At 35.9% G+C, this 19,105-nt stretch overlaps 1 protein-coding gene across 2 annotated transcripts in view; it reads right to left on the bottom strand.

Moving 5' to 3' along the window:
- Positions 1-397: 397 nt before the first annotated feature.
- The window catches only part of LAMP2 (lysosomal associated membrane protein 2), a 40,559-nt gene continuing 21,851 nt past the window's right edge, over positions 398-19,105 (bottom strand). The window contains exons 6-9 of one of the 2 annotated variants that reach the window (XM_023202170.2): positions 18,822-18,944; positions 16,813-16,876; positions 15,926-16,090; positions 398-5,674 (exon numbers count right to left, since the gene is read on the bottom strand). In XM_023202170.2, the coding sequence (XP_023057938.1) occupies positions 5,535-5,674; positions 15,926-16,090; positions 16,813-16,876; positions 18,822-18,944 (492 nt within the window). In that variant the 3' untranslated portion in view covers positions 398-5,534. Of the gene's footprint in view, positions 5,675-10,730; positions 13,506-15,925; positions 16,091-16,812; positions 16,877-18,821; positions 18,945-19,105 lie in introns of those variants that run through there. The other variant, XM_023202169.1, reaches the window with a different exon arrangement.

Below are 19,105 nucleotides of genomic sequence, written 5' to 3'. Positions count from 1 at the left end.
ATAGCTCGTCCCCTTGCCCCACCATATCCCTGAGGTATATCTCACTCAGAATGAAATGAACTTCAACAATGAGTACAGTTCATCAATGCAGACAGACATACGCTGAAAGTACATTTGTTAAGATGTTCTTACATTTGTTAGATTTCCATATTTTGTTTTTGATGTTTTCCTGTAATTTCCATGACTATGTAGGTCCCCCTATTTGAGGTGTCTGTACTAAAGGTTCTGTACTAGTGCCTTCCTAATGACAGGACTTGGTTAAGTTGCAGATCTATGAGATCCTATGATTCCTGTTGACAATCCAAGAGACAAGAATATAAGGAACTTTGGTTATACAATTAACTCTAAGCTCTTAAGGCTGAGCATATAGAATAAAAATGAGGTTATCCATAGTGGCATGAAATGTATGATCTTTATTAATTTTTAATCCATCAATCTAAAATCACACATACTAGATCAAACAGAAGTACCACAGTATGCTTTATTTTGCAGGTAGTAATTGGTTCTCTAAATTGATACATCCAAAACTTTAGTTAGCAGCAAGCATCAGTTCTTCCAAAGCAGCTTAGGTGAAAAACAATTCTTTACATTCACCAGTTCAAAGTCGTACTGTCTGATCCACTGTTGTATTGACATAAAAATGAACCCAGTAGGCAAAGCTAATTAAACACTCAGCTCACAGATTTTGAGCTTCCTTTATCTTATTGGAGTTGAAGCAGTTTTTAATCCTCTGTTAATATTCTGTATTTTAATTCTCAAAGAATTAAACACACATATTTTCCAATTAATTAAGATAGAGCCATGATAACTATTGAGGAATTAGTGATATTAGTCTCATACCCAAAAGGTAGAACATTTTAAATGAACCCATAATTTTGAATGTATCTGAATTTCTAATTTATATGCTTAGCAAGGTCACAAGCTGGATTTAATTAATCTGGCTTCTAGACAATCATCTCAAAAATATGTATTGAAATGAAGCCACTGTTTTTTATGATGCCATCAATTTAACCAAATGCTTTTATAACAAATAAGCAGTTGTTCTCAAAAGAGAACACTTTAAAAGAAAACATTCTTTACATACTTAGCAAATAGAGGAGAGTGTGAATCTGCATGTCAGAGCTGTAGAGTTCTAGAGGAGTTGTAATTGAGCAATCTAACTTTCTACTCGTTTTTGAGGTGTACATGTTTTTGAGATGTACATGTTTTTGAGATGTACATATAGAGAAGGCAGTAAAGAAAGATCTTGATAAATTTTCTTTAACAAAATTTTGTAATTCCAGTTATTGGCAAAGGGTTCTGGCATGAGTTAATGGCAGCAATACAGTGGTGAGCTTCTGCATTGTGCTGAGAGGTAGATTGGGACTTAATGCTTGGATTGAATAACCAACTCACTTTATTTAAGGTTTAGGCTTAAATTTTTTAATCCAAAAAATATTTTCTGAAGTGAAGGCAGATCTTTGGGAACTTTTGCTTTTAGTTAAATATAGAGATAAAATAGCTTGATAAAATAAACATCTGCCTTACACTAATGACAGGTGTACAAAGCAGCCATTTGAACCCCAGACAACTTCAACACTGTGCTTCCAAATAAAAGTGCAATTGAACAGCTGAACCAATCAAGCAGACACGGGGATGAGCGGTCTCTAGTACCTTACTCCAGAAGCCAGAGCCATTAGCGGTCCCTACAGGGATATAAGTCTACATCAAGATCAACAAATGTACAGAATAATCTTGGTCCAGCTTTGGCTAGGCAGGCATCTGACTGATGACATATCAGGGCCCACTAACCTCTAGAGTAAGCACTTGTTGCTGTGAGAAAAAAGAAATCAATATATTAAAAATATCAACTAGAGCATATTCATGTAGGGAATGGGAGAGTGCAGGAGGCACACAAACTATATAGAGTTTTTGTTTTCAGTGCAGGATAAATGAACCTTCTTAACAGGTTAAGGCTCTGAGGGAAAAAAACTTTCTAAACCACAACCTTAATAAACCATAACCCATACAGGTGTTCCAAATCAACACCTTTTAAAAAAAAAGCTGAAGGTCTTACTTCATCCTTCAGTATAAATGTCAAGTCTGAGATAATCAGTATATTCCAAACTCCAGAAAAAAAAAAAAAAGAAATTTCCTTGTTAAAATATAGTAGCTATTAACAGTGACGAAGAAAACAGCCAAACTTTTGCCATTAAATATGATATCATGAAGCCATTTCTTTCTTAACAAAAAAAATACAGATTTAAATAATGCTGATCAGGAGGTGGGGAAAGGAAGTCTTATCATGGACCAAATTTCGTTTCTGCCACTAATGAAAATGAATCCATTATATTCTTGAATGTATTTCCTGAAGCACGTTAAATTCTTTAACACCTTTGATTTTGCAGATAACATCAAAGTAGTAAAATATAAGTAACTGTAACATATAAAATTACACATCAGTAAAAATGCTTTCATAGTTGGATCCAGGGGCCTAAAATCATTACTTACTTAAAATATTCTAAGCCACAATTTTTCTTTTAATTATACTTTAACAAAGGAAGAAAAAAAAATTGGTCCTAATATATTTTGTCTTAAATAAGTGTACTCATGCCCAAGTTAGCTAGCAACTCAAGTTTGTCTGCATATCTTAAACAATCTATTGCACAGCATGTCCTGGCTTTTAGCCAATGGAAACGTAACTTCTAATTGAAAACAAAACAAAACAAAACAAAACAAAAATACCCACTAGATTTAATTGATTACACAGACTGATAACCAGTACGACTTTTCCTTCTTCCAATCATATAAGAGATAAAGACAACAATTATAAGGAAGCCCAAGGCCACACCCACTGCAACAGGAATAAGAAAGTTGAGGTCAGAGTCAGCAGAACATTCTTCAGCTGTTAGAAAAGAACAGACAGCAAGGAAAGGAAATTAGTAAAGAATGCAATTAAGTAGTAAAAAGCATGCGAGAAACAAGCATTTTTAAAGTGTACATAGCTTAGTCTTTTATAGCATTACCTCTATTTTATTTGCTCAATATCTCATTATCGCTTTATTTAAAATCACACGAAATTCCTCAGTACAAAAAGCAGAAGGTAAGGGAAGAACAGGAAGGGCCCAAAATAGAGAATTGTGCTTGCCTAATATGGGAAGACTTTAGGTTTGATTATCTAATGACACTGGGTTAAGGAGCCATCATCTTCACTTAAAACCACTGCCTGTGTATTTCCCTACTCTCTTTCTCCTTTGTTACACCTATAATTAAAGCATAAATAAGAATTCTGTATAAGTAATAAAATATAAGTTAAAAAAGACTTCGGATCAAGAATGCAGTATATATATATACACACACACATATATGTATGTGTATATATATATATTTTTGCACAGGCATTAGGTAGCTATCAGGTTATACACAATTACTTTTAGCTGAGCAGTGGCCCGGAAGAATAACAGCAGTATTTAATTCATTGCAGTCCATTCCACCGAACCACCAGGAAAGCAACATGTGCAATATAGATTTTGAGTTCTGGATTCAGACAGAACTGAGTTTAAATCTTGACTCCTTCCAGTACTAGCCAAAGGACCTTGGGCAAGTTATTTAAACTGGGCCTCACTTTCCTCATCTGTAAGAGGGGGATAATACCCATAAGGTATTTGAGGATTAAATACAATTTTATTTCTAAAGCACCTGATACACATCAGGAGGTCAACAAGTGTTCCTTCTCTTCTCTTTTCCTCTTATGCTCATGGTCCCATCTGAGAAGGATTAGGTTTTGAAGTAGCAAACAGAGATTAAAATAGGAGTGTTTTGGTATATTACTATTGAAAAAGTCCATATTAGTATTAAAAAAGAAACTTAAGCAAAACATAGTATGGAAGCCCAAAGTGCCCAATTCTGATCTCATAATTTCAAGTGTAAACCAGCTGTTGTTTTACTGTTGCGTGACTAGATTTCATTAGGGGCAGTTTTAATCAAAATGCTAATAATAGTTTTGTTGCCCACTTGATATGGAACCTCAATGAATTTCACTCCCCTTTCTGTAAATAATCGTTAAGGTCATTTCCGGTAATAGCTAATGAAATTAACAAAATGTGTTATCTGGTGTGATTTATGATTAAGCAATGACTTGTACTTTTCTTCTAATTTTAACTTTTCCTCCTCTTGTACTTTTGCCATTCATAAAAATGTTGCTACGGTTCTGAGTACATAACACTCATTTCAGTAACCACACATTAGCCTATGTTGAAAGAACTTACTATATTTTACTGAAAGCTCTCAAAGACTGAGAGCTGGGTAACAAGATACACTGTATTGTTAATCAGGAAGTTATAGAAACTCTGATCATGCCCATATATACATACAATGGGTTAATAATACTTCAACGTGGAAGTCTTCTAGTCTATTAATCTTCCTTCTTTATCTATGTTTCATATCTGTGCCACTCTTATACCACAGAATATGCTTCAACAAGGGCTGATTATCTAGTTCATTTTAATGCCAAAAGCTTCTCTTTACAACCCTATCTATGCACTGTCCCACAGGGGCCATCTTGAAGAAACAAGAGCCTAGTTGCTATTGCTTCACTGCCTCCCTTCTGAGATTGCTGTTAGCTTACATTTCATAAGTACCACTCTGATGACAACACTAAATAGATTTTAATGCTCCAGAGATCAACCAGATGAGGTAGAGAAACACAACACAATCTGTCCTAATTAGTTCATAGAATATTTCTATCTTTCAATACTAATCAGGCATCCAAAGAAGAACAAAACAAGAAACAAAAAAGCAAGTGGTTAAATATGCTTGAATCTTTTCAGTCTATATTGCTGAAACACAAACAATTCTCTTAAAAACTCTAATTATGAAGCCAGTTTAAGTTCTGTTGTAGCCTCTTGGGTCTGTATCATCCCTAGGGAAAAAATCACAAGCCTGAGGTACTAACTTCATGCTTAACTTAAACTCAGAGAAATCAGCAGAAGTCACATAACCTTTAAAATGCTGATGGTCCTGAGGACATTCTCTACTTTATTCAACTGAAAACCAAGTTTAAGCACATCTGATGGGTATTTATACCACATCAATATTTATTTAATTAACTTTATACAAAGGCACATTGATGAGTTTAAATCACTATAGTTCTTATACACTGAAACAGAATACCAGTCGTGAAACGATATTTATTAATTCCATTAAGACACAACTACATATTTTATTCTTATAATGGCCATGTTAATAAGTTCAATGCATACTTCAAAGTTAGGATCAAAATTTGGCCAAGGCTTCTTAAGATAGACCTTAAAACATTGCACATCGATGTTCCTTTGAACAAGTTTGTCTCCAGGATCAGTAAATATGACACTTTGGATTTTAAGCTTATTAAAGAGAACAGGTTTTATTAATAAAGACTGATATCAAAATGCTGGGATTGATAAAATTAAAGTTTCAACATATCAATTTTAAGAAGCAAAGTGTTTCAACAACTGAGAGGTAAGAAAACCTTGTTATTTGCATGTATTTTTATATAATCAATCAGGTTGCAGATTCTAAAATTGCTCATATCCAGCATGATGGCGCTTGAGACCAATAAAATAAGCCAGCAACACTAGAATAAGTACTCCTGCCAAGGCTGCTCCCACTGCTATGGGCACAAGGAAGTTGTCGTCATCTGCACTGCAGTCTTGAGCTAGATGTGGAGAAAGGACAATTGAGAACAGAAACAGTGACAAACTTTCAAATCTGTGTATTTTGAGTAAAATGACAGCACTTCCTAACATGCATATTTTGTTTTCTTATACCAAGGTAACAAGTCATTGGCATTCATTATCAGCAAATGAGATGTTCCACAAAAGTGATTTTCCAAATAACCAAATAATACACTTTTAAGTACCAAGTAAAAATGCAGTCATTTTGGATGAAAAATGTATAACATGGTCACATACTTCCCAGATTTCTTAAACAGAACATAATGAACAAATATAATTAGCCTTGCCTTGATGATCAGGCCATGAGCTTTCAGAGGCAAACTGTTATGATGTCGAAGAAGCACAGTGCTTCAAATATTGCAGATTGTTAAATATTAACTCACTGAATGAACAACTATACAAAGCAGACATAAGAACTCAATACATTACAATCTGGGGTCATTTACTAATGGGAAAAGAGATATAAGCGGGCCCTGATGACACAACTGTTTGCCTCAAGATGCTCAGTCCTAGTGTGAGAGTCAGACAAGAAAAATCAGTGGTTATAATTTCAAAATGTGTTGTGGTAGGAGCAGGCAACACAAAGTGCCATGGAAAAATTTCAGAGGCACACTCAAGCTCAGCCTTATTACATAAGACACACTTTGAAAAGGTGACACTTCAGCTGAGATTTTAAGGATGAATAGGAATTAACGATGCAAGTAATGGGGGAAGGGCATTCCAGGTATAAGAAATAGCACAGACAAAAATATGGAGAGTAAAAAGACACAGCACTTCAAGGGAAACGCAAGCAGGTTGGCATAGCCAGAACAATGGATCAAAGGTATTTTGGCTGGACAGAAGGCAGAAAAAGTGTACAGGGACCCAGGTCACAAAGGTCCTATATGCTCTTAGGTAGTTTGGCCTTATCCTGATGAAAAAAAAAATTCAGCAGCAGGATATTAAGCAAGATTTCATTTCAGAAGTTATGGCAGATGGAGGTAGTAAGGTAGGGGGCATCTCTATCACTAGAGTCCAGGTAACCAATAATATTGTCCTGAGCTGGATTAATGAAGTGCAGAAGAAAAGCGGAAGGTACAGACTGGAGATCAAATTAGAAGGCAAAATTGGCCAAATGGATGTAGGGGATGTAGAAGGAGGAGATAATAGAATGGTTTCCAATTCCACACTTGACTGATTATGTAGATGCTGGTGCCAGCCTATAAAAGAGGAAGAATATATGCATTTCAGTTTTTTGTAGTTATATGGAACAGGGGGTGAAAAGGATACGTGGAAGAGAGAGATGCTCAGTTTTGGATATGTGAGTTTAAGATACCCGTGTCCTTAGTTGAGCGTGGTGGCTTACGCCTATAGTCCTAGCTACTTGGGAAGCTGAGATGGGAGAACTGTTTGAGCCCAGGAGTTTAAGACCCAGCCTGGGCAACATATCAAGAACCCATCTCAAAAAAAAAAAAAAAAAAAAAAAAAAAAAAAAGACTATGTCCTAACCAAGTGGCTATATGAACCTAAGTGGTAGTTAAAACATGGGGCAAGAACATTTCTCAGTAAGGGGAAGTAGAATAAAAAGAGGACCACAGACAAAAACCCTTGGGAACACCAATACCTGTGGAATAGACAATGGAGTAGGAAAAAGATGTAAAAGGGCAGGTAGAAAATGGCACCAGAGGAGCCAAGGATGGAAAGTTTCAATTAGGGTGGAAAGACAGCAAATAATATTAGAGAGCTTTGAAACATGTCCATTGCCTCTAGCAATATGAAGGGTGGGAGATATGAGTAAAATTGCTACAGGTTTAAGAGGGAATGGGAAGTGATTGGTTAGGACATCAAGAACTTGGGCAGGGTAACGAATACAATACTCATTTTGAGAAGTTTAGAATGATTAAGACAGGACAAAAGGGAGGTAATTAGAAGGGGGACATAGGGATGAGAAAGGATAGCTTCAGGTTAGAAGAACTTAAATAGGATGAGGGAAAGAGCCATTAGCAATCGACAGAAGACGCTTTGGTACAAGTTCTCCTACAAGGCAAGAGAAATGGGATTCCAAAAGCATAAGACATAAGAACTCAATACATAACAATCTGGGGTCACTCAGTAATGGGAAAAGAGATATAAATGGGCCTTGATGACATAACTGTTTGCCTCAGTTTAACCAGGAAAGGAAAACCTACTCTGAGACTGGAGAGGAGGAAGGAATGATACAGATGGATACACTTGCAGGAAGGATGTTAACTGCTACTTCTATTTCCCATTTCCTGTGTCTTGTTGCCCTAGTGCTCTGCCTAGCTTGCAGTCTATTAGGGACTGATAAATCAGATAACTAAGCTTATTAGAATTGTACCAAAGATAGGACAAATAGGCTGCATGGCAATTCTGATTGTGCTTGCATTCAAGAAATGTGCCAAGCTTTCCACGCACCCCCTACTAGCCTCTGGGGCAATAACTAGGAACAAAATGCAACCCTGGAGTTTATGAACTTTCCTGACATTGACTTTGGCTGCCAGTTCCATTATTTCTTTTACTGGCTTCTTGGATCTGTTAAGAATCCAGATAGCTGAGGTTGCCAGATGTGACCTGTGAATAGATGGTGTTAAGAGTCCCCAGTTAGCACCTCCCCTACAATTTCCCAAATTACCACCCAGCCCATAAACTATTAGGTGACATGTACCATAAAGTATTATGCCGTGGGTTTAATATAACTTGGTTTTTAAAAAATTCATTAGTAGATTAATTTCTTATTCTGGCAACAGACTCATAGTTCTCTCTTTCCCAAATTGGGTATTTGACCTAGTACTGAAACGACTTTCATAAATACTGCCAATAAGGCTTTCATGTAAGACAAATATTCCCAGAGTAGCTCAAAAAGGCAATTCCGCTAATACAAAGATCTTTCTAGATACTGTCACTTACTTAAAATGCTCTCAATTAGTATGTGAAATATTAATTTATAATAATTATTGATTGTATGAATTCAACCTTTAAAAATTATTTAGTTAATGGAAAAAATTTTGGTAAAACAGTAACTTTAATGGGATCACATTCTGAAGAAAAGAAAATCTCATCCTATATGTCATTTTGACCTGATCTACTTGCCTAATGTATACTTAACGCTGTATTGAAAATGCTTCTGGGGAAAAGTGTATTTGCAGAAGAATTTAATAGCCACAGAAGCAATAAAGATTTTTAAAGTTTAAAAAGTTCCATGGCCACTAAAATTTCAATAAGAAGTTTCATGTAGATTAAAAATGCTGTTAATCTTCAATTTTCTACCAGTTCAGACATTTTTCAAATACAATTTTCAACACAAGAACTGGAAAGCTGAGGTATACATTTACAACAAAAACTAATACAATTTCTCTTAAAAACCAATTGAGGCCAGGCACAGTGGCTCACGCCTATAATCCCAGCACTTCAGGAGGCCGAGGCAGGCGGATCACTTGAGGTCAGGAATTCGAGACCAGCCTAGCCAACATGGCAAAACCCCATCTCTACTAAAAAAAATACAAAAGGTAGCCAGGTATGGTGGCACTCGTCTGTAATCCCAGCTACTTGGGAGGCTGAGGCACAAGAATTGCTTGAACCTGGGAGGCGGAGGTTGCAGTGAGCTGAGATCGCACCACTATACACACTCCAGCCAGGGCAATAGAGCAAGACTCCATCTCAAACAAAACAAAACAAAACAAACAAAAAAACAATTGAGTCAAAACTTCTTTTGGAAGAATCAACATTAAGCACATTCTTAGGTGACATCTTATTTGTTATATACATTTTATATCTATAATCAAACTGTGTTAAGTAAATCACATGCATCTGAAAAGATTCGTGAAGCTACTCAGTATCATTCATGAATATGTATACCAGTTTCAAGGACAAGAAATGGTAATTATTAACGCAGAAAGTTAGCTGCCAGGGTAAAAGAAAAGGAGATGGGTGGAAGATGAGCCCAAGACAAGTTAACATTATCTATCTAAATAAACAGATGAAATACTATAATCTTAAAAATGTCCGAGTCTGATAAGAATTCCTACTGAAAAACTGCAGGAAACTTAAGTGGTACATTTTACACTGAACTTATAGTATGTTCTTGATACGTAACAAGTAGCTTCTTACCAGATTCCTTCTAAAATACTAAGATGTATGAAATACTAAGATGCATTCCTCTGAAATGCAAATTATCATTCAAAGAAATGAGTAGCAGGATTTTAAAGTCCCCACCCACTGGATGAAGAAATTGAGACACTAGAAGTTAAACAATTTGGCCAAAGACAATGGTAGTTAACTGCAGAGTTTGCAGCTGTGATGACTAACAGGCGTTCACATGGCTTAACTGGGTAATTCAGAGAAAAGTTACCACCTATATTGCTAAGTTTTCTCATGTGATATAGTAAGGTGACTAGGAAACTATTCGTATATGGAAACTGGAAGGCTCAAGTATTTTAGGGTGATCTAAGTAAGAGAGAGACTGCACACAATTCTACGTTGGTTCAGATCAATAGCTCAGTATGTATGGCTGCAATGTAAAGCTACTATGTAGAGATATTAAATATCAACCTCAACTTAGGAATTGAGAAAAATGTACAGAGAGATATTCTGAAGCTTTTATTATGAAATAACTATTCTAGATCACTGGTTCCCTAACTGACTATGCATCAGGTTTAGCAGGGGAGCTTACACACACACACACACACACACACACACACACACACACACACACTCTCTCTCTCTCTCTCTCTCTCTCTCTCTCTCTCTGTCTCTCCCTCCTCATTAGACCTACTACGTTAAATCCTCCAGGGAATCTATTTTTATATTTTATAAAACACTTCCCAAGTGAATTTTATTCTGTAGCCTGCCTACCATCAGTCAAGGCTTATGTATGGGATCATTCTTCCAGATAGTAATACACAGACAGAACATCAGAACATTTTGCAAATAATTTAGTTCTACTTCTAAACATTTCCAAAGTTTTTCCATTTGAAAGAAATTGCCATTATGTAGCATATAAAATCTTGACTTTAACCAACGGGAAAAAATGTGAGCAAATTGCCTTAAGAAATAAAAGAATCTTTATTGTTTTAGAAGCAATTTTGAATAAACAGACAGGCAAATATCTAAAGATACCATACATCAACTAGTGGTTTAAACATTTGAGGAAGAAAACATGGGAAGTATTTACATGGACCAGTTTCTTTATACAAATGCTAAAACATGAAAAACACCCAAAACCAAATAGAGGGTTACCATCAAGGTATGAATCCAGTAATACAAATAAAACTACAAAAGGTACAAAGAACACGTAGCTATAGGAAATAATAGTGTAAATAGCAGTGTATAAACTGGCCCATGTAAAATACAAAAATATTCACTGAAGTCAGGTTTTCTATAAAACAGTGTTTATTAGAGGTATTTTACTATGAATCAGGCATATAATCTGAATGTAGAAACTTTTAGAAATAGTAACAGCATTCAGTCAGTGCCACGCACTTGTGCTTCCAATTATTTTTTTAAAGCTGCTTTGTTTTGACTCATGTGAAATAGTTAAGGCCTACATTCTTATACGCATTATCCATCTTATAAGGTTAACAATTTTACACTAAAACAAAGTTTAAATAAAAAATGATTTTGAAAAATCACATTTATATTTAATCTTTAAGAAGTGTTTTAAGCTGGTAACGCAGCTCGCTGTAGCTCTAAGACAGGGGTTAGTCAGGAATCTGATCTTGAGCCATAAAGGTTTTCAGGCTAAATAAAGGGCAAATTTAAGTGACAGAAAATATTTGTAATTCCAATATAACTCAGTTATATTGTTATAAAAATACACATGCTAGCATGCAACTGCCTAGATATGTGTGTGTATATATATATATGTGTGTGTGTCTGTGTGTGTGTATTGATCCATTCAATATCAATACTTTGGAACCCAGACATTTTCTAGTGAATGGGAGGCACATAATCCCCCCACCAAAAAAAAAAAACAAAAAAAAAAAACCAAAGGAACCTTCCATATGTGGCTGCATATTAACAATTTTAATATTTGCTCTGCCATTCCAACACACACCAAAGAAGTTCTCCTAGAAGCAGCAAGAAATATTTGATGTGTTAACTATCAAGCTGATGTATTTTGCTTTCTCCTATAAAATTAGGTGGTGCACGGTAATTTGACAATTGGTGCATCTCTCAGAGCACAAAACTGAACACAAAGCACATGAATTAATAATGATTCTACCATAACGAATAATAACAATGAAAGTTTTGATTAGCACAGAACCATTTAAATGTGAAAGCCAAATTAGTACTGTTGTAGCAATCAATGCAAGCTGGAAACAAAGAACAACTTTTTAATGGATTAAGAGAAGACCAAGACTTTTGGGTTAGATGCAAGTTTTTTTTTTGTTTTTTTGTTTTTTTTTTTGCTTTTTTTTTTTTTTTTGAGACGGAGTTTTGCTTTTGTTGCCCAGGCTGGAGTGCAATGGTGCGATCTCAGCTCACCACAACCTCTGCCTCCCGGATTCAAGCGATTCTCCTGCCTCAGCCTTCCGAGTAGCTGGGATTACAGGCACCCGCCACCACGCCCATTTAAGTTTTTGTATTTTTAACAGAGACGGGGTTTTACCATGTTGGCCAGGCTGGTCTCAAACTCCTGGCCTCAAGTGATCCACCCGCCTCGGCCTCCCAGAGTGCTGGGATTACAGGCATGAGCCGCCACGCCCAGCCTAGATGCAAGTTATTTTATAAGTGTAAGTGCACTTCGTTATCTAGGTTCTAGGACACACTGGCATTTCTTAAGAAAAAGAAAATAATAAAATACATCACTACCAACAAGAAATATTGGAAGGCTAAAGAGAAATCTGCATTAATTTTAGTACTGCATACAGAGGCCAATTTATGAGCACAAAGTACTAATGCCCTCAATTGGCACTGGCAAGCAATTATCTCTAAAGCACCTAAAAAACGGATTGAAATGCCCCGTTGGAATAGTCTTGTATATTGCAATTTAAAAGATTGAAATATCCAGTTTTTTTAAAAAAGGATTAAATAATAAGATTAATACCTACTCTAAATTTTAAAAAGCTTTTGTATCTTTTGTCATTACAGCCACATAAATACAAATGTATTCAAAAAGCATTAGAAAAGCATTTATTGCTAAGAACATAATAATACCAGCCCCTGTTCAAATCTACTAGTATATCTCTCATAGGTCAAATATGCAGCAATGCCAAAGTAGCTAAGTTAACCTGCAAACAAAAATCACAAAAAAAAGAGCAAAAGGAGCAAGTACAAATCCACTGTAGAACATGTTGTTCCAACTCAACTACATGCAGGGAAAAAAAAAAATCTCTTTTTCAAAAATTGTTTTTTCTAAACTGTGTATTTTTAGTCTGAATGTCTCAAATGAAAACACTGAAATACTAATTCAAGACAGTAAAACAGAACCTATAATTCAGTGATTTTGCACATCTTTTGCTGTAAAAATAAGTTTTAAATTGCTTGGTTGGAGAAACCAAAGTCAGGCAACTAATTTGTAGTTGATAGTTTTTTGTTTAAGTTTGAAATCCCCCACACCACCCATTCTAAAGAGCCGGACTGCAACTAAATATACCTTAAATTGACCAGTATTGCATGTTGGAACTTGTACTTGCTTTTTTCTTTTGTAACAGAGATCACATATTGATTAGTGTTACAGAGTCTGATATCCAGCATAACTTTTTCTTCTGCCAATTATGTAAGCAATCACTATAACGATAATCAAGCCTGAAAGACCAGCACCAACTATAATTGGGATTAGAATGGTGTCATCATCCAGCGAACACTCTTGGGCTGTAGGTGAGAAAAAGTGTGTAACAAATAATGAGTATAATCACAAAACAATGTCCTAAAGTAAAAGATGTTGATTTAAAAGTCAGAAATGTTCTTACAAGATCAACTTCAAGTAACTAAGACAGGTATATTTTTATGATAAAGCTATAGAAAATGGAGAACTGTTCTAGAATTAAAATTCCAAGACTTACTTTGTTCTTTCATTTGTTTATGTGTATATATGTAGATATTCATATAGATGAATATATGTATATTCATTTACATCTATAAACACAGCTCATAATATATATCATGATATATATAATGCACACATCACACATGATATATAATGCACACATTATATACATGATATATAATGCACACATTATATATGATATATATGTTTGCATATACATATATACACACGTATATGTTTGTTTATATTCCAAGTCCTTTCCAAAATAGGAGTATTACTTTATCAGAAATTAAGGGAGCTAATCTAGCCCACTTTTACATAGCCAGATTAGCCTCTCAGTGGTAGCATGAATGTCTTTTGGGAAAGTAGAAACAGGATCAGGAAGGTATCATGTGATGAAAATAGCCAGGCTGGCTCTGGAGCCCCTTTAGAGTTAGGGGTCAGCAAGCTGTAGCCCATGGGCCAAATCTGGTCCAAGAGCTAAAAAGGGCTTTTACATTTTTAAATGGTTGAAAAAAATATTTTGTGACTCATGAGAGCATATAAAATTCAAATTCCAGTGTCCATAAATAAGGTTTTATTGGAACCCAGCCCATCATCTGTTTATGTGTTGCTGTTTTCGTGCTACAACAGCAGACTTGAATAGTTGTGACAGAGACCATATGGCCCCAAAGCCTAAAACACTTACTGTTTGGAACTTTAAAGTTTGCAGATCGTGACTTAGAACATACAATTTTAGTGGTTGCAAAGTCAAGAAACTGGGACCTCTTACTAATTTGAGTGTGCTTACTGCATTTCTTATCTGGTCAGGGTTGGCAGCCTAAAGGGGCTATTTTTTTCTATTTCTAGAAAGTAGTCTGATCCAGTAAAATCCAATCAACACTCTTCTGCCTTATTGCAATTCTATTTCTTTCCCTTACAGTCAAATATTACCTATGTGTTGTATTTATAGGTACCCACAGCCAAGAACCTAGTTCCACGAATAGATTATACATTCAATATCAGTATTAAATGTTGTATGTCTCTTTGGGTGATATTTTTAATTCTACGTACATAAAAACCAAAGTTTCAAAGTGAGAGAAAGAGCACAGCTCATCTCTATTACAGTTGACTAGATAAACCGTCCTGAAGTGATACTAATACTACAAATGATTTTAAACTGTAAACACAAAACTGGTCTTAAAATTAGGGGAGTAATGAAGGGGAGCCAAATAAAAAGTCCAAAAATAAAGCTAGTAAAGGATCAAAATAATTGAAGTACATAAGCAAAACAGGCAAGAGGGAAAATGAATTCTTGAAAATGTTTTTAAAGTGTAACTAACGTCTTTAACCACAAGAATGGTAGGGTCGAGAGCCCAATTTATTGTGGCCTAACCAAGTCAGACTAGGTATTCAACACCACTGCAAAAGCAGTCGAATGGCTCACAGTATATTCGCTTCTAAACACAGCTTCCACATTTCCTTTCAAACCATAGAATTAATGGTTGAAAAGGATGTGGATGACTGGAATAGCTCTGCTCAACAGAGTTGTGATCCACAAACCCCCAATTTTAGGTAATGGGCTTAAAACGACAAGTCAATTAAGGAATTTTACGTGCTTTTTTCTTCATGCAAATTTTAATCTTATAATGCCAAATATGTCTTTCATATTCGTATGAACACATTATAATGAACCTTCACAAGGGTTTCATTAAAAATCTAATAAATACTACCATTAGCCCTGAGTGATCTTCAAAAAGCCTCATTCACACTGGCACATGCTTTGAAAACTCTCCAGATCGTTTTGGCTTGTAAAAACATAGTTCATGATATTTGAGGCTTTGCTACCACTCTTTTATCTTTTGTCTTAACAAAATCAGACCAAACTGCTTTCATTCAGGTGTGAAAATGTTTCCAGTGAGAAGACGGCCTCAGGAAGCAGATGCAACATGCTCAAAGCTGCCGCTCCCAAGTGCCATCTTCTCTACAAACTAAAACCCATACCTCAAACAAAGCTCACTTAAAGCTTCTATCAGTTTTTAGCTTTAAGAACTTTTTTGCAAATGATTTTAAGATCACAAAAACATCTCGGTTGAGCAAAATGATGAGCCAAATATAGAGGTGCACAATTTGCTCAAGGCTATGAGACCTCTGGTGAATTCATATTCCTCTATTTCAACGTTTAAATGTCTGTGATTCAAAGGAAAAGCCACCTATCAGTCAACATAAGAACATAAATTATTAATGAAGTTTGCTTGATTCTTACCTGTAGAATACTTTCCTTGTGTCACATTGAAAGGCTGAACCCTTAGATCAAAGGTATTTATCTGAAATGCTCCAGACACTGAAACAGTCTGCTCTTTGTTGCACATATAAGAACTTCCCAGGGGGGCATCCCAGTAGCTGAGATTGTTATTTGCAATGCTGAAAACTTCAAAGAAAAGAAACAGGTTAGTAACTTCTTATCCTATCAACATCAAAAATGGGAAAGTTGGCCAGGCACAGTGGCTCACGCCTGTAATTCCAGCACTTTGGGAAGCCAAGGTGGGCAGATCACATGAGCCCAGGAGATCAAGACCAGCCTGGGGGAACATGGCAAAACCCTGTCTCTACAAAAAATACAAAAAAAAAAAGAAAAAAAAATTAACTGGGCATGATGGTGCACAGCTGTAGTCCCAGCTACTTGGGAGGCTAAGGTGGGTGGTTGGCTTGAACCTGGGATTGAGCTGTGGTCACGCCCCTGCAGTCTAGCCTGGGCACAGAGCGAGACCCTGTCTCAAAAAAAAAAAAAAAAAAAAAAAAAGGAACAGTCCTCAGGGTTTTTCAGTGAAGCATGGGAGCCTGGGGGACAAGATCAACCCACAAAAAGCAATTCTTGCAATCACTAGGTTCCCTTATCTTTCCATAGATGTTTCTATAGTCTAAAAATCAGTCACATCCTTAATTATTATCTACCATACTTTGAAAAGATGGGATACAGAAAAAGAACATCATAGTTCTAAGTTACTGATTTTAAGGTATGATCAAGACACACTTTTTACATAGCATCTTCTATTTCATTAAATAAGGTGCAATTTGGTAATAAGACCGCTGTAATTTCTAATCCTTCAGGGTAACCCACAGTCTTTTTCCCCAGGCCAATGCTTCGCTTACCGGAGCCATTAACCAAATACATGCTGACGTTCACTTCCTTCAGATAAAATCGGTTTTCATTTTTCTGTTTGAAAAAGAGCTTCCAGTTAATTAACATATCACAGCTGTCTACAGATAACAGATACAGTTAATATCCACAGAAGAAAAGCAATCTAACACTATTACACAGAAGAAGAAACCATGCTGTAGCATAAACTGTAACTAAGTAAAAGAGAACTCATAATCTGACAGAAACCCCTTTCCTCTGTATTTTCTTTCCAACTTTTGGAGCACAGGTGTAGTCATGTGGATCTCAGACACTTGAAGATTTATGGCCTCAATTTTATTCCTCCTGTCACTTGCTGAGACCTCACCACCTCCAGCCTGCATCATAGCAGCCTCTTAAGTGGGCTCCCTGCCTTTCAGCCCCTCCAGCCCTAATCTTTCCTTTTCACTGTTATTATCTTTCTAAAGTACTCATCTGATCAGCCAGTCATTCTAATAATTTCAGAGTGCGAGTACGGCAGGAGCTACCAAAATGAACCACACTTCAATCCCGCCTTCACCCTGTTAGCAATCTGCCTGGGAAGGCAAGGTAAACACATAAATAACCATATTACAAAAAAGAAAGTAAGAAGTCATGAAAATAGGAGAGAAATCACTTCCAACTAAGGGAGGAGAAAAAGTAATGCCAGCTTAGTGATGGGGCATTTTGAACCGGGCAGGATTCTCTTAGCAAACAAGCAGGAAAAGGGGTATTCGACAGAGCAACAGCATAAATAACAATAGTTAGAAAATAGGCATAATCTCAAATTTTTATGCTAGCATTTGAGCACTTACTAAGTGCCCAGCATTGTTCTTAAAACTTTACATATGATGCTTCCCTGAGTAATTACAACACTCCTATGCAATAGGTGCTGTTATCATCCCCATTTTGGGAATAATCGAAGCACAGACATAATGGAGAGGACAAGTTTAATTAGACATTTTCAATAGTAATTCACTGGTCACATGGTACTTTAACAGAGGAATTATTTGAATGCTGGAAAAAGGAAGATTTTTGTAAACCTTTCCAAAATGTAAGCATTTAAATGTAATCCTCAATTACTAGGCATATATTCTAAAGAGAAAAATGTGCTTTAGATTCAAAATACCAAGTTCACATATGAAATAACAACATACCTACTTTTTATATATCAGATATTGAGATTATTTCCCCATCCCCAAACACAGTAATCTGATTTAAAAGCAGAATTGGTTTTTATCTAATTATACAATATTTTTAGTTTGAGAATAGTTGGTGGTTCAACATTTTCCCTCACTTAGAGCTATCTTCTATTCCACCAGTCTCATTTGCCACAACATGTTCACACATACGTCCCCTCAAAGAAATTATGGGAATAATAATTGCTTCTGAGAAGGTGGAAATAAAGGTCCCCAATGATTAATTTATGCTAGCAAGAAGTAGAACAGGTATGCTTAACCCAAAACCTTCTGTTTAGGTTTCAGCTCTTGATCAACAACAAAAACCTGAATGCTGCCATTATAAATTGTCCTGATTTAATGAATTCATATACACAATTACACAGAGCTTTGTACATAGTACTCAATAGATGTTACCTATTTTTATTACTGACACTACTACAAATAATATAGCCTCCAAATGGCTTAAAATAGTATCATAAAAAAACATGAGCATCACCTAACCAATAACAGAGAAAAAATTATCATGGAAATTACTTATATATGGATAGATTAGACAATTGTGTTTTTTTGATGTGAGTTAATTCTTGCTCCTACCCTAGAGTCTGTATAATGGCAAAATGGCCACTCTTGGTGAACATTAATGTAAGAGTCCAGTCCACAAACCACTGCACAGACTCTGAGGGATGAATGGACTACACTTTATAATTGAGTACTGTAGAACTGGAAAATAAAGCTAAATATCCCCCCCTCCCCATGCAATTATTTAGACTTTCAGATGTGTTTCTAAGAGAATGAACCTAACTTTAGAAAAATCTGTTACTCACCACAGCAAAGACAAAGTCAAGATACTTAATGGTGCTGCTATTCAGCCTAAGTAGAGCAGTGTGAGAATGGCAGCTGCCTGTGGAGTGAGTTGTATTGGGGTTGATGTTAATAACTGAAGCAACCTTCAAGAGAAGAAAAAAGGGAAAAGGTACAGGTTAGCTATAAAAGTGGCCAGCAAAGCCTTATATGCTACCAAAACCAACTTCAGCGTGGAACAAAAAATCTTTTGTCTGGATACTTAAATTCATGGTGTCTTAATTTTCAAACAAAGTTGGCGTGGGTC

Source organism: Piliocolobus tephrosceles, chromosome 12 (assembly GCF_002776525.5).
Source record: "Piliocolobus tephrosceles isolate RC106 chromosome 12, ASM277652v3, whole genome shotgun sequence".
Lineage (NCBI taxonomy): Eukaryota > Metazoa > Chordata > Mammalia > Primates > Cercopithecidae > Piliocolobus > Piliocolobus tephrosceles.
This window is presented reverse-complemented; position numbering and strand designations above follow the sequence as displayed.